The sequence below is a fragment of the Typha angustifolia genome, chromosome 15 (genome assembly GCF_048772165.1).
Source record: "Typha angustifolia cultivar Huaian chromosome 15, ASM4877216v1, whole genome shotgun sequence".
In the NCBI taxonomy this organism is placed as follows: domain Eukaryota; kingdom Viridiplantae; phylum Streptophyta; class Magnoliopsida; order Poales; family Typhaceae; genus Typha; species Typha angustifolia.
Genome location: NC_133253.1, coordinates 5101461 through 5114047, shown reverse-complemented (window position 1 = coordinate 5114047; position 12587 = coordinate 5101461). Strand labels below are relative to the sequence as shown.

The 12587-nt window shown below is 35.1% G+C and overlaps 2 protein-coding genes across 2 annotated transcripts; one reads left to right on the top strand and one right to left on the bottom strand.

Annotated features, from left to right (window-relative positions):
• Positions 1–1365: 1365 nt before the first annotated feature.
• Positions 1366–4373, top strand: LOC140778278 (uncharacterized). Its single transcript, XM_073122917.1, has 5 exons — positions 1366–1964; positions 2094–2306; positions 3039–3122; positions 3189–3314; positions 3940–4373. Exons 1-5 carry the CDS (start codon positions 1773–1775, stop codon positions 4069–4071), a joined length of 747 nt encoding a protein of 248 aa, XP_072979018.1. The 5' UTR covers positions 1366–1772; the 3' UTR covers positions 4072–4373.
• Positions 4374–4941: 568 nt separating this feature from the next.
• LOC140778277 (polyamine oxidase 5-like) lies at positions 4942–10599 on the bottom strand. The gene is made up of 10 exons (XM_073122916.1): positions 10302–10599; positions 8586–8701; positions 8304–8392; positions 8089–8202; positions 7496–7583; positions 7339–7424; positions 7141–7243; positions 6954–7051; positions 5510–5939; positions 4942–5414 (listed from the first exon to the last, which is right to left on the bottom strand). The coding sequence occupies exons 1-10, from the start codon at positions 10327–10329 to the stop codon at positions 5103–5105; spliced, it is 1464 nt and encodes a 487-aa protein (XP_072979017.1). The 5' UTR covers positions 10330–10599; the 3' UTR covers positions 4942–5102.
• Between the last annotated feature and the right edge of the window lie 1988 nt (positions 10600–12587).

Genomic DNA, 12587 nt, shown 5'->3' with positions numbered 1-12587 from the left:
GTGACTGCTTTCAGACCTTGTTCTATCCAGTTTCTTCCCCAGGTAAAGAAGACTCCTGGTTTAGTTTACGTGATTAATCCATGATTACGCATTGAGTTTATTAACAGCAGCGTACATCTTTGGGATAATATTGCTGGGTAAATGGTTTAGTTCTAAATTATTTTACTGGGTTGTAAACCCCACTTTCTCTTCTTCTTTTTTCTCTCTCAAGAAGAAAGAAAAAGAAAAAAAGAAGGGTTTTGTTCTACTTTGTTGTGCATGTAAGCTTTTCTTCCTCTACAGCAAGATCCTTGTAGTCTCAAATCTGATACCAATTTCATTGTCAAATGAACCTCATTTTGTTCATGTAGGACTGCGAGTTTCTTACTATCAATGACGCTGAAATGCTCCCATGCTGTTATTCTTCAGTTGACATCGTATTGATATTTTGATTGTAGAAAGTTGAGACAAGAACAATGATCATATCAGACAGGCGGCGCTGGTAAAAGTTTGTAGAGGCAAGTACGAAATTTTAGTCATTCGTGTAATTTCGCTTGTAAAAGATTAGCACCCTACTTGTTTAGTATTAATCTAAGCTGCGTCAGAAGATAAAAAGGGGTTCATTATTAGTTCATGGTGTATGAGTATGACTTTCTAGACAATTAAGTTTACACTCTTTTAAATTTATAATCTTAACCTACCGACTATAATAGTACCGATTTCCAAATCATATTATATTAAAAAAAGATCATATTAATATGAAGATTTGATTACGTCTGTCTAACTTTTGGATTACCCGTTCATTTCTTCGGTTAAGAATTCTCTCTTAATAGATATGATTATGCTTAATTATAGGATATATTATTTAATAGTAAACTATTTAAATTTGATTCTTTGAAGATAGACTTCAATTTAAATATGATTCTCTATCTCTATTTATTTTTAAATTTAATTTAAATTAATCTTAAACTAACGAGAGAGATACATACAAATAATAAAAAATAATCAAATAGCTAAAATTTAATTAAACTTTCATAAGTTAATTATAAAAAAACACTAAAACTCTTATTATGATATACATAGGTTACTCTGAGTAAAGGATATATATATGTCTTTTACTTGATAAATTATTAAGATAATTACACCGAGTTAAGGGTATATATGTCTTCTATTTGAAAAATTATTAAGATAATATAATTATCAAAAAATAATATGCAAGGTAATATGTTTAAAAAATAATAATTATCTATTAAAATGGTGATATCTTTTAAATTTTTTGTATTTCTATTATATCCTTAACAATCTTAACTATTATATCTTTATCAAACCAATTAATAAATAATTATCTCTCATCAAGCTATAGTCCTATCTTTGAACACATAACAGGGAAAAATCCAAATCATCAAACAACAATTTTCACAAGAGGAAAAGGAAATAAAAGAGAGAGCCTATTGAATTGTCACGTTGGCGACTGCAGTAAATTCCTGCAACCATGGCCGCAAACAATCCTCTAACAATGAAACAAACACTTTTACTCCTAACGGCTATTCGCGTGATCCATTTTGAAATCGATAATACGTTTCCTTCTCCCTTCTTCTTCTTCTTTTTCTTCTTCTTCTTCTCTCGCTCTCTTTCTCTAACCCTAGCGGGTAAACCGTTTCCCTTTCCTTTCCTTTTCTTCCCTTCTCTCCCCTTCTAGATCTATCCTAGGTTAGGGTTTTGCGTCAGTTGTTCCCATATTTAGGGTTTCCATTCCAGTAAACCGGAAGGAGGATCCCTCTCCTTCCCACACGATGTCTCTTCCCCCGGAGACCGATGACTACATCCGCGAATCTATTGAGAGCTCCCTCGGCCTCCAGATCTCTGCCAAGAGCATGCAGATGAAGTTGATCGCCTCCGAGGAATCTCGCCGCCGCCTTCAAGATCAGATCTTTGTCCTTGAGGAGCGCCTTCGAGATGCCGACCGCCGATTGGAGCAGTACCGGGTTAGAATTTAATACCCTTCTATTCGATCTCTGTTTATTTCTTTGTTAGGGTTTTCGTTTTTTCTTCTTTTTTTTGTCAAAAAAAAAAAGAATTTTCGGATTGTTATGGGATTTTGATGTTGGTTATAGGCGGAGGCGAGCATGAATGCACAGGGATTGAAGAGGTGCATCGAGGAGAAAGAGATGATTGTGTCGGGATACAATGATTTGGTGATCCGTTGCACTAAGTTGGAGAGGGAGTGCGCTCTTTATGAACGAGATCTTGAGAGGGTTATGGAATCTTGTGATGATTTGGGAAAGGAGAATGATGAACTACGAACGAGGCTGCAGGACAACACTGCTGTAAGAACTAGCTCCTCTGATTTATTTGTGAATTAATATGGTAAAGATAAGTATTTGTTAGTTTGTTTATTCTGTGATTTGGAAGATTAAATGATAATATTTTACTCAGTTTCGTTAAATATATTAAAAATTGAAGTATGCGTGATAAAGAGTTGAGTTTTCTGTTGCAAAATTGTAAATATTTTTTTTATGGCGATGCTGTTTTTATCCTTATATACAGTTTCTGTGCTTTTTTAAATGAATAAAAGAAGTGTAATGAAAATTTTCTTCAGAGCACATTTGCCGACGTCTTAGATACATTATGATACAAGGATAACAGGATGATGATGCTATGCTTCTTCTTTGGAAATGGCAACTTATGTTACTGCACAGAATGACCCAATTGCTATTTGATGCCAAATGGGCATGCAATTACATGGGTCTTTCACAGCTGATTGTCAAATAATCAAAACTTGTTGATGCTTAGTACAGTCTATATCTACACCTTAATTGCTTTTGAATCTAGTATGAGAAAATGTCAAAGTTACTTCTTATGTTTCTAATTTTCTATATTATAAGTATATCATGACAGAAAATACTGAAGTTGTTCTTGCCAAATATTTCACTATTTTCTTAATTTCATTTGTCTTGTTCTTTTGTTTTTTCTCACTGTCCTTTACATTTATTCTTTCCTCTTGGTTTCATTGTTATGCCCTTTAATTATTTTTACTTTGTAATGACTGCATACTCTAGCTAACTGCAATAGCTGCTGAGGTTGAATCATTGCGAAAGGACAAAGAACACCTCCTGGTTAATCTTAACAGGGCAGAAGAAGAGGTAAAGATAAATGAGATCAATCTCGTCTTCAATTTCTCAGGCATAATGTTATGCTCATATTTCTAGGTCAAGGTTCTATTTGAAGAAAATAGGATTTTGGATGAAGAGAACAAGAGGCTGCTGGCACTACTGAAAAGAGAGAAACATCACATAGGATCTGGCAGCAAGCGCTCGGCCACAGCTTCTGCTAAAGTGAGTAAAAAATAGAGCATAATTGTTGTATTCAAGATTTAACTCATTATAAATCTGACAATGATATGGTATTGGTTTATAATATTTATGACAATTTATGAAGTTGTACACATGCAGAAAGAAGAAAAGCAAAGAAGTTCTTTTGTAGTCCTTTAACTGCAATTATGTCGAGTCCTTTCTTTAATAGTAGGGTTTTCTGCCTATCATCATTTACATGCCTTATTGTGAAAGATCTATTCTTGACATATTTGCAAATAATCTGTTCTTCAAGTATATTTGCAAAAAAACACCTTTTTTTTTTCCCTTTGGTTCACAAGGAATATTCACAATATATTCTATTAGTTTGTCTTAAAATACCCTTGGGATGGTTTTGCAAAGGTCAGATAAGAAGGAAGAAGGTTTATTTTAGATAAAAGAATTGAATATGTTAAGAATACACCTTACGAAACAACAGGTGAACAAGAGAGGTTGTCTTTTGCAAATGTATACGCAGAAAAGGAGTCAATTTGCAAATATATCAAAAAGAAATTTCTGCAATAGCACTGAAATGTAGGTGGCAAATACTCAAAAGATAAACCGACATCGACATAGTTTACAATGATACATTTCTCTTTTCTCTATGCAGGGAAAACGTAAATCAACAGTAAAGGATGACAGTCCTGGTCGGGCAATTGATTTTAGTGTTTCAGATTCTCCAAGGCAGCCATTATCACCTCTGCATCAGAACTCTCCTGATTCTAGAATGCATAAGAAGTAAAAGATGTGTTGCTCTGCACTGACTGATGCTTGACTGCGGTTACTGCTCTCTTGGCATCTTACCAACTGATTTTACCTTAGCCAGCACTCATTTTAGTTTAATTAGCTTGTATTTCAAACAGCATCCGCTGATGCATTTGAAGACTGAAATTTGTTTCAAGCAAATATCTTTTACTGATCTTGGGACAGTTCTTCTGAGAGTGAATATTTGGTTCATTCTGTTCACAATGACTTTTGAGTGTTTGAGTTCATGGCAAAGCACAGTGCTGATGTTTCATAGTGGTCCAATATGATTATTAGGTGTAAAGTCAGATACCTAGATCTATCAACCATTCTTTGTTGCTAATATTGCTTCAGTAAGTTTATCCAAGCTAAAGATAAAGTTGTAATGGGGGTTCTAGTTTCTCTCTACTATGTGCAAAGCCACATGTAACTAGATCTTCCGATGCATCTGTTCGACTATTTTAAGTTTATCTGCCTAGCCCTATCATTTGTGCAAAGTGCTTTCTGCCTTACTAGGTTTTCTGCTTGTTAGAACTTAGATGCATTCCACATTCTTTGAGATATAGAGTACACAATGACTTGGAGAGTTGAAGATGTCATTTACTTCCATGATTCATCATACTGATTGTAGATACTACTCAGAAAAACCCACAATTTGCATTTTGGCAGTGTTAATGATCCTACGGTCATTTTCTCTTACATGAAATAAAACTAAAATCTCTAACATGAAATGATACTTTAAATTTTGAAGTGAGCAAAACCAGAGAATCTCTTCACTAGTTCCAGCTCTGTAGGTGTTAAAACTGGAACTCTTGGTTAACAAGCAGGGAGGAACAAAAAAGACATGCTTGCAAGGAAAATTAAGCTAGGTGGCAACGAAAGAGAATCTGCTGCATGCCTGCATCTCCCAGGACATGAGGACAACTATTATTATACTGAATTAACGAGCTACGTAGGTAGCATTTAGAAGACACAAACATTTTACATACACAGTTTCGGTCAATGCTGTTCAGTAGGCTAAGAAATCAATTACATCCTGGATATCTGAAGAGGGACCATGGCTTCAGCCATTTCCTCCCTTAATACCATCTGAAAGAGATCTGAGATGCCGTGCTGCACTGAGAGACGCCTTCGGCAGTCTTCCGCAGCAGTGATACCCGACGAATAAGCCCCATGAACAGATCCAGAGTGATCGATGCAGGCAGCCTCCCCAGCAAAATATAGGTTGTCCACAGGAGCGCAAAACCTCTCGTACACATCAGCTGGTTTTCCAACCAAATCGCAGGAATAGGACCCGAGCGAATCTGGGTCAGTACCCCAACGGGAGACTAAATACTGAAGCTGCAATGAATCAATAATTATGTTAGTTCTACAGCAGAGCTCAAAAAACCATTGTTTATAGCATCAGGATTTGGTTTCAGAAGATGCAATCTTACCGGCTCTGTGGCATTTGGCAGCATTTTCCTTAGCTGTAACATCACCAAGTTCACAGATTCTTCATCATTTAACTTCTCTATGTCGTATGCAAACCTTCCAGCAGCCATGTAAACAAGAACAGGATGTCCTGTAGCCTTGTGAAGATTGAGAAAATAACCACAAGCATAAGATGTTTGTGCCACCATTCCTAGAACTTCTACATTAGGCCAGAAAACAGTACTGAATTGAAGAGCTATCTTATTCTCAATGCCGACACCCAGGTCAGAAATAGCTGAGACCTTCCATTCTGGTAGCTCAGGTTCAAATTTTATCAAGTTTGCCTTCAGAACCCCAAGAGGCACTGTTATAATTGCAGCATCAGCAACAAAACTTGTACCATCCTCCACAGTGACTGTTACTCTATTATAAGACCGGGCAATTTTCTTCACCCTGATAACATGACCAAAAGATGGTAACAAGTTGGCATACAGGAATCTCACATATCATCTCAGCAGTGACCCAGATATTTTCTTGAAGTTACTCAAATTTTAATCTAAAAGCAGGGACTCAAGCATGTATTTAGAATTTTTCTAGTAATTGAGGGGAAAAGAAACACTTGAAAGTCAAGAACTAGACTCCATTAAGAAGCGGTTAGCATCAGGAGTACCATCAGAATCCTTATTATATTTGAACAAATGTGTACCAAGTACAACTAGGAAGTATTACTCTAACCAGTGGGAGAAGAACTTCATATTCCCTTTTATTCTACTCAATGTGAGATCTAAAGACTAAAGCTAAGTGAGAAGATGAAGCTTAGGAAGCTGTACTCTAACCAGTGGGAGAAGAACTTCATATCCCCTTTTATTCTACTCAAGAAGAAATCTAAATACTAAAGTTAAGTCAGAAGATGAAGCTATAGGAATTTGATCCTATAGGTTTCAATGTAGGGAGTCACAGAATGGCCATAATGAGAAAATTCAGTACGGCATTGCGTTCATATCATAAACAAGAATAGACATATCAAAAATGAAAAAGACATGCTAAATGGTTTACATGACCATAAAGATGAAGAAGCAAACAATATATCATAATGGTCCTAGGTCAGAATTTAGCAGCGCTATTCAAAGTAGTTCTTCACTTCTTTGAGAGTAAAGAAGTGGATAACTATCACAGCATATCCTACAAACACTTGGTCTACAACATCTTGTGCAAGATGTTGATAATCCAGATTTAGAACATCAAGTTATGTGTGTCATCCCTCCCAGAATTTAAAAGTTATTATCACTTGGAAAAATCAAGTCACATGGCAAGTAACAAACTTGTAACACATAAGGGACACGAATTATCAAAAGACAAAATGCAAAGTTAAATAGAATTATAGAAACATAGGCTATCTTGAGGAAGAAAAGGATGATTTATGCACAGTTAAAAAATTTAGCAGGCCTCTTTAGTAGTACAATGTACCTGTGATTCAAACGGATATCAAGATCCTTTGCAAGAGCTTCTATGACAGGATTGTAACCTTGCACCATAAGTCCATGACCACCAGATAAAACATGCTCCTGCACATTTAAGAATAAAGACTGACAATATATTGCAACAAAGTCCTGATAGCTAATATATTAGACATAAAAAGTATAAAGATGCTTACCTGATCCCAGTTTTTCAGAGATATTGTATCTACATCTGCAGCAAACCATGCCTCCATTCTGCATATGTACCACTGTAATACTTCGTATGCTAAACCCTCTTGCCTACAAAATAAAGACATCAATGAAACTCTAACCAACCACAACATATGATAATCATTACTTGCAACCTTTATATGGTTTATCCATTTATCTCCTACCTTAGATGTGGATGCCTATCAAGAACGAAGGAAATAGCTTGCAGGAGGGACATATCATTGGCATGTTCATTGCGTACCTTCACTGTCTGTAATACTCGAGAAAGTAAGCATCTAATATGTTCATAGCAAAAGCCCTAACAACAATTCAATGGCCTACCTCTTTGAGAATCCTCTCAAACGTTTCTCCTACCTCAATGACAATCTGTTGAGGAACTTGATGACCATGTTTATCATAAAGAGCATAGCTACATAAAACCAATTAGTTCATCAGTATCTCATAAGATAATACCCAGTATTTATTTATACAAATAATTATCGTCTTTTCAGTAATCAGTAATATCAACAGAGAAAAGGCTTACACTTAATCCTGTTCCATTTAAAAGAACAATCAAATTTGATTTTGCTGATGAAAAGAACAGTGGAAGATTGTCAACATGCAGCTGCTGGACTCAAGATATGCTACAGTTTAGTTCACTTTCACACTCAAGAAACAAATGAGTCTAAGTATATCTTGGTTAGTCTATGTCAACTTATTCTGTTTAGGCATACCATAGACCTCATCATCTCAACATATAATTTTAGCACATAAATTACTTGATATAGCAATTTGCATGACAAAGACAAAATTTAAGCTCTGAAACTTTTAAGATTACTTTGAGATGACTGATAGTAAAGATACAAAAGCAACCAACCTATCTAAATCGACAGAGAGGACAATATATTTTTATATATCAGTATACAAACACGTACCTCTCCAGATCATGGTCATACAAAATGGAGTTGTCACCACTCGTACGGTATAGTTTCAGTCCTAGACAACGAATTAATGGTGCCAAAGAATTTTCATTGCAAACACCATGTAACCTGTATGGAAACATGAAATTAATTGATGAGACCTATCTCTATTGCATTTAGATCAAGACAGACATTAATGTCAAAGTACTTATCGCAGGATTAGAACTTACCAAGATGCTCCCATATCAATTGGGCAACCAAAAGAATAGTCGGTATGCACACGACCACCCAGCCTGTCCCGTGATTCTAACAAAGTAACCTGATATGAAAGAGGAAGTTAAGTTGCTCATGATATGTGAAAAGAAGTTACTTGACAAGTACATAATAGATAGTTTATTGAATTTGTCAAGGTGACACAGGAACATTTGCAAGTGCAGTTTTTGTTTCCTAAAGGTATAAGTTTGTTTCTCAGCAGCACTTACATACATACATATCGTGAAGGAAGTATTTACCTCGAATGAACCATTGAACAGTGTGCGTGCAGCTGCGATCCCTGAAATGCCTCCACCAATCACAATGACCGAAGGAGGAGAAGGTTGTTGCCTCTGAATATGTGAGAGAAATAGACCTGTACCAGGAGAGAGATTTTTCAACACATGGTGAGATAGAAGGCAAACAGAAACCAGCAAAACCAACTGATGCTTCTGTAGTAAACATAGTGACCTCATTAGTAGCACTTTTCCTGTAGCAGCAACTAAATCATTATATAAGATCTAAACTATATCCCTAAGATCAATATAAATAAGGCAGTCATTTCCAAGCAACAGTACTAATGTAGTAAATTGACCACCTACTAGATCTCATTATCACTTTACCCGCACCTCTTTGAGAGGATGTAACATAATTTTGGTCTTGAACTGGTTTTGAAACTATGTAGCTACTCCCTCTAAGGCTCATCCTTCAAGCTATGTTGGGTATTGGTTACATAATACTTTTCATTCCCAACTTCAGTACTCACTTGTCTTCTTCCTAGATACTAATAGCCAAAAATATCCCATAATTTTTCCAATTAATTTAAGATAAATTAAATATTTCTCAAGGACTTCGATTAATTAGAAGAATTGAATAATGTCCACATTGAGGGTTAACAAGTGGTTACAGAATAACTAGATAAATGTCTAGGAATTGAATAAAGAGAAATTCCCATACCAGGGAATTACAAGTGAATATCTTGATTGCACAAAGCACTATACAGAAAATTACAAGGAATATTCCATAATACATTCGGTGGCACTGGTGAAGCATATATTCCAAAAAGAGCTTAATTTTCCTAGGATATACGGAATAAGATTAGTTCGTTGAAAACTATAGTAGCACAGAATCCTTGAAAGACTCATTCTTAAACAATGCAACCGCAAACTTAATTTCTACCTAAAATTAACTTTTTGATGCATTAGAAAAGACATAGTTCATGCTTTACTTTGCAACTCTTACTAATTTTTAAGAAATCGGTGATGGAACAAAAAGTCCTGGAGTCATGCTTTAATAATTGATTCCCTTTTTATGAGAGTTAAGTTGGAAGACTGTCCTTCCTCTTTCTTCTACTTAGATAGCAATGGCCAATCATTTTAAAAGGCACATTTGATTTAAAATAAAATGAGAAATCTTAGGAAATCAATTTATCTGCATAATATAGCGACTAGTTGTTATCAAGTTCCTACAGTATCTTGAACAAATAGAATCTTATTCTCTCTCTTAGCATTTTACAAATTTGCTGCTTTGACTTATTCATATCAAAACTTTGATGCATTAAGATGCTCTTCTTTATAATACAATCTTCACAACTTTTTCTCTTTTCCCGAATAGTTCTGTAGCTCTGAGAAAGACCGACCATTAAACTATTCTTAATGATTCCAAAACTCCTGGATTTAAATAGAAACGCATAAAGAAAACAACCAAAGCAATAATTGTCAAAGTTTACTAATCATTCTGGAGGACGACAAACAAAAGAAACCAAACTCATATTAAAATGAAATTTAGTTGCATTTTCATATATAACATAAAAAGATCCAATTTTAAATTAAGAAACGAACGTACAAATCTCTAAAGAACATATTGATGAGAAAAAGATCTTGTCCAGACGATCAGGGATCAACCAAAACCAACCAGAATCCCAAGAAAAACCAAACAAACTAAACCAAGATCGATCGAGTTAAATAATACAATACCTCCCATTCCGAGGCTCTTCGGCTCCATCCGTACCCAAGAAAACCCGATCCCCTCGAATTCCTCCCCCCACTGCTTAAGAGTGCTCGCAATTTAACGTTAGACTAGTACGTATAGGAATCGAGTGGTAGAGAATAAAGATTAGGAGGCCGTCCATGAAGCGGCTCGCATCGGAGAGGCGACGAAGCTTATCAAACCAGCTCATACGTGACAATTTCTAGGAAACCCCCCCCAAACCCGCAGATCTCGAGAAGCCAGAACAAGATTAGAGAAAGAAATAAGAGAGGGAGAGGAGAAAGAGGTGGTGGGAGAAGCAAGGAATGGCTCCGCCTTTTATAAGCGACAACGGTGGGAGAGACGGAGACGGGTGTTTTTTTTCAAGGACCAAAATACCCCTTTAGTTCTGCGAGAACTAAAATTTGCAAAATAATCCCTATCTTATTATTATTATTATTATTATTAAATGCCTCTCTCTTTTAAAATTTCAAAAAAATAAATTTACCCATTTTACTATTGGTTAGCCGCCATGCAAATCAACCAATATGGATGGAGACTAACTCCTTCTTGCGAACCGATTTCATTACACTAGTTTGGGCTACCAAGCATATAATATATATATATATATATATATATATATATATATATATATTTTTAATTTCTAGGCATGGCAATTTTCTTTTATGCTAAATTTAGAACGTTACGAGGACAACAGTAGGGAATTGATTATATTTTTTTCTTCCAAAAGATGGAATTTTTAGAAAAAAAAAGACAATTGTAAAAAGTCCATAATGTAGGGGGTTATTTGAAAAATTCCCTAGTTTTTTTAATTAGTAATAAATTTTCCATCTTGAGGGCCTTTTCGTCCTTCAAGCAGTTAATCATTATCCGACGAGGGGTAAAATGGGAAAGGCAGAAGCTGCTTTTTCTATTATAAAAATTCATTCAAGAGCATGCATACTGGATATATACTAGAAATAAAATTAAAAGTAGTTAGACCTAAAAGAGAACAAAACCAGGATAATCGAGCTATTGCTCTCAACTATAACACCGTCGAACTAGACTTTCAAACTAAATGTTGCCCTATCAATACTTCAAACTGTCGACCACAACATTTATACTGAGAGTAGTACCAGTTGATAATACCACAAAGTGATCAATGTGGCATTTGGAGAATAGTTAGCATCAAAACCCTATTTGCTTATTTGTTTATTTATTTTTTTAACCTTGAATATAATATCTTAAAATTTTTTAACAAAAATTAGGTATTGACGGATCAGTGAATTGTTTTCCTCAATTTACTAAAATATTGTTTATATGGGAGGAAAGAGATATTGTTAGATAATTTATCAATATGATATCCTATTAAGGGCAAAATAGTAATTCAATTTTTTGTTAAATTGTTTTAATTGGTACCGAGAAAAATTGGTGTTCGGTATCAAAATTAAGTTAGTAAAACACTAACCTAATTCAATTTTTTTTTCAAAAAAAAACACCCTTAAATGCGATCCAAATGAACGGAGCTCACATCATCATCACCACCACCGTCACTAAGGAGACCAGAATTTAGACACTTGTCGAGGAATGGGCCAAAACCTACTATTTATAAAGTGGAAAAGTGCAGCTTAATTAGGTTAATCCAAAGCTACTTTTGGCTGCCAATGGGTAGGATTAGAGTAGGTATGTCTTTGTTTTTGAGAATTATAGGTATGCCTTTGTTAAGTGCGATTAGAGTTTGACTCCATTCGGATGCCAGGATTTTTCCCTAGGTGACAGGCGATAATAATCTTCACATTTGTCTAACAAAATATTATTAAAATATTTTGAGTTCATAAATTTAATCTTCTTAGCAACTTTCTGCTACCTTGGAGAAAAAGAAAATTTTCTTGTAGAAATGAAAGTTAAACGCCTCACATTCATAGCACTTGTTGGTAGGTCAGTTGGTGTAGAAATGATCCACATTCCTGCTTGTATAGCACATAGTTTTCTGCCAGCAAAAACTTTGTATAGATAGCTAAGCACTCACAAGAACTACCAGATTGCATATGATGCCATCAATAAGGCCATAATAATCCAGGTCTCGGCGCCGTCTATTTTAATTAATGAGGTATATATACTATTGCTTTCCAATGTGTGATGTCACTAGATAAGTTTTCATACAGTTCTTTGATGCTTCCATTTGTTGCATTGGGGTTTGAGAAATAGACCTGCAGTTGGTAATATGGGGACCTTTTCATTAATTAAATATAGATTTGTAATTCACACTTGGCAAGAAAAGAAAATTCAATTAG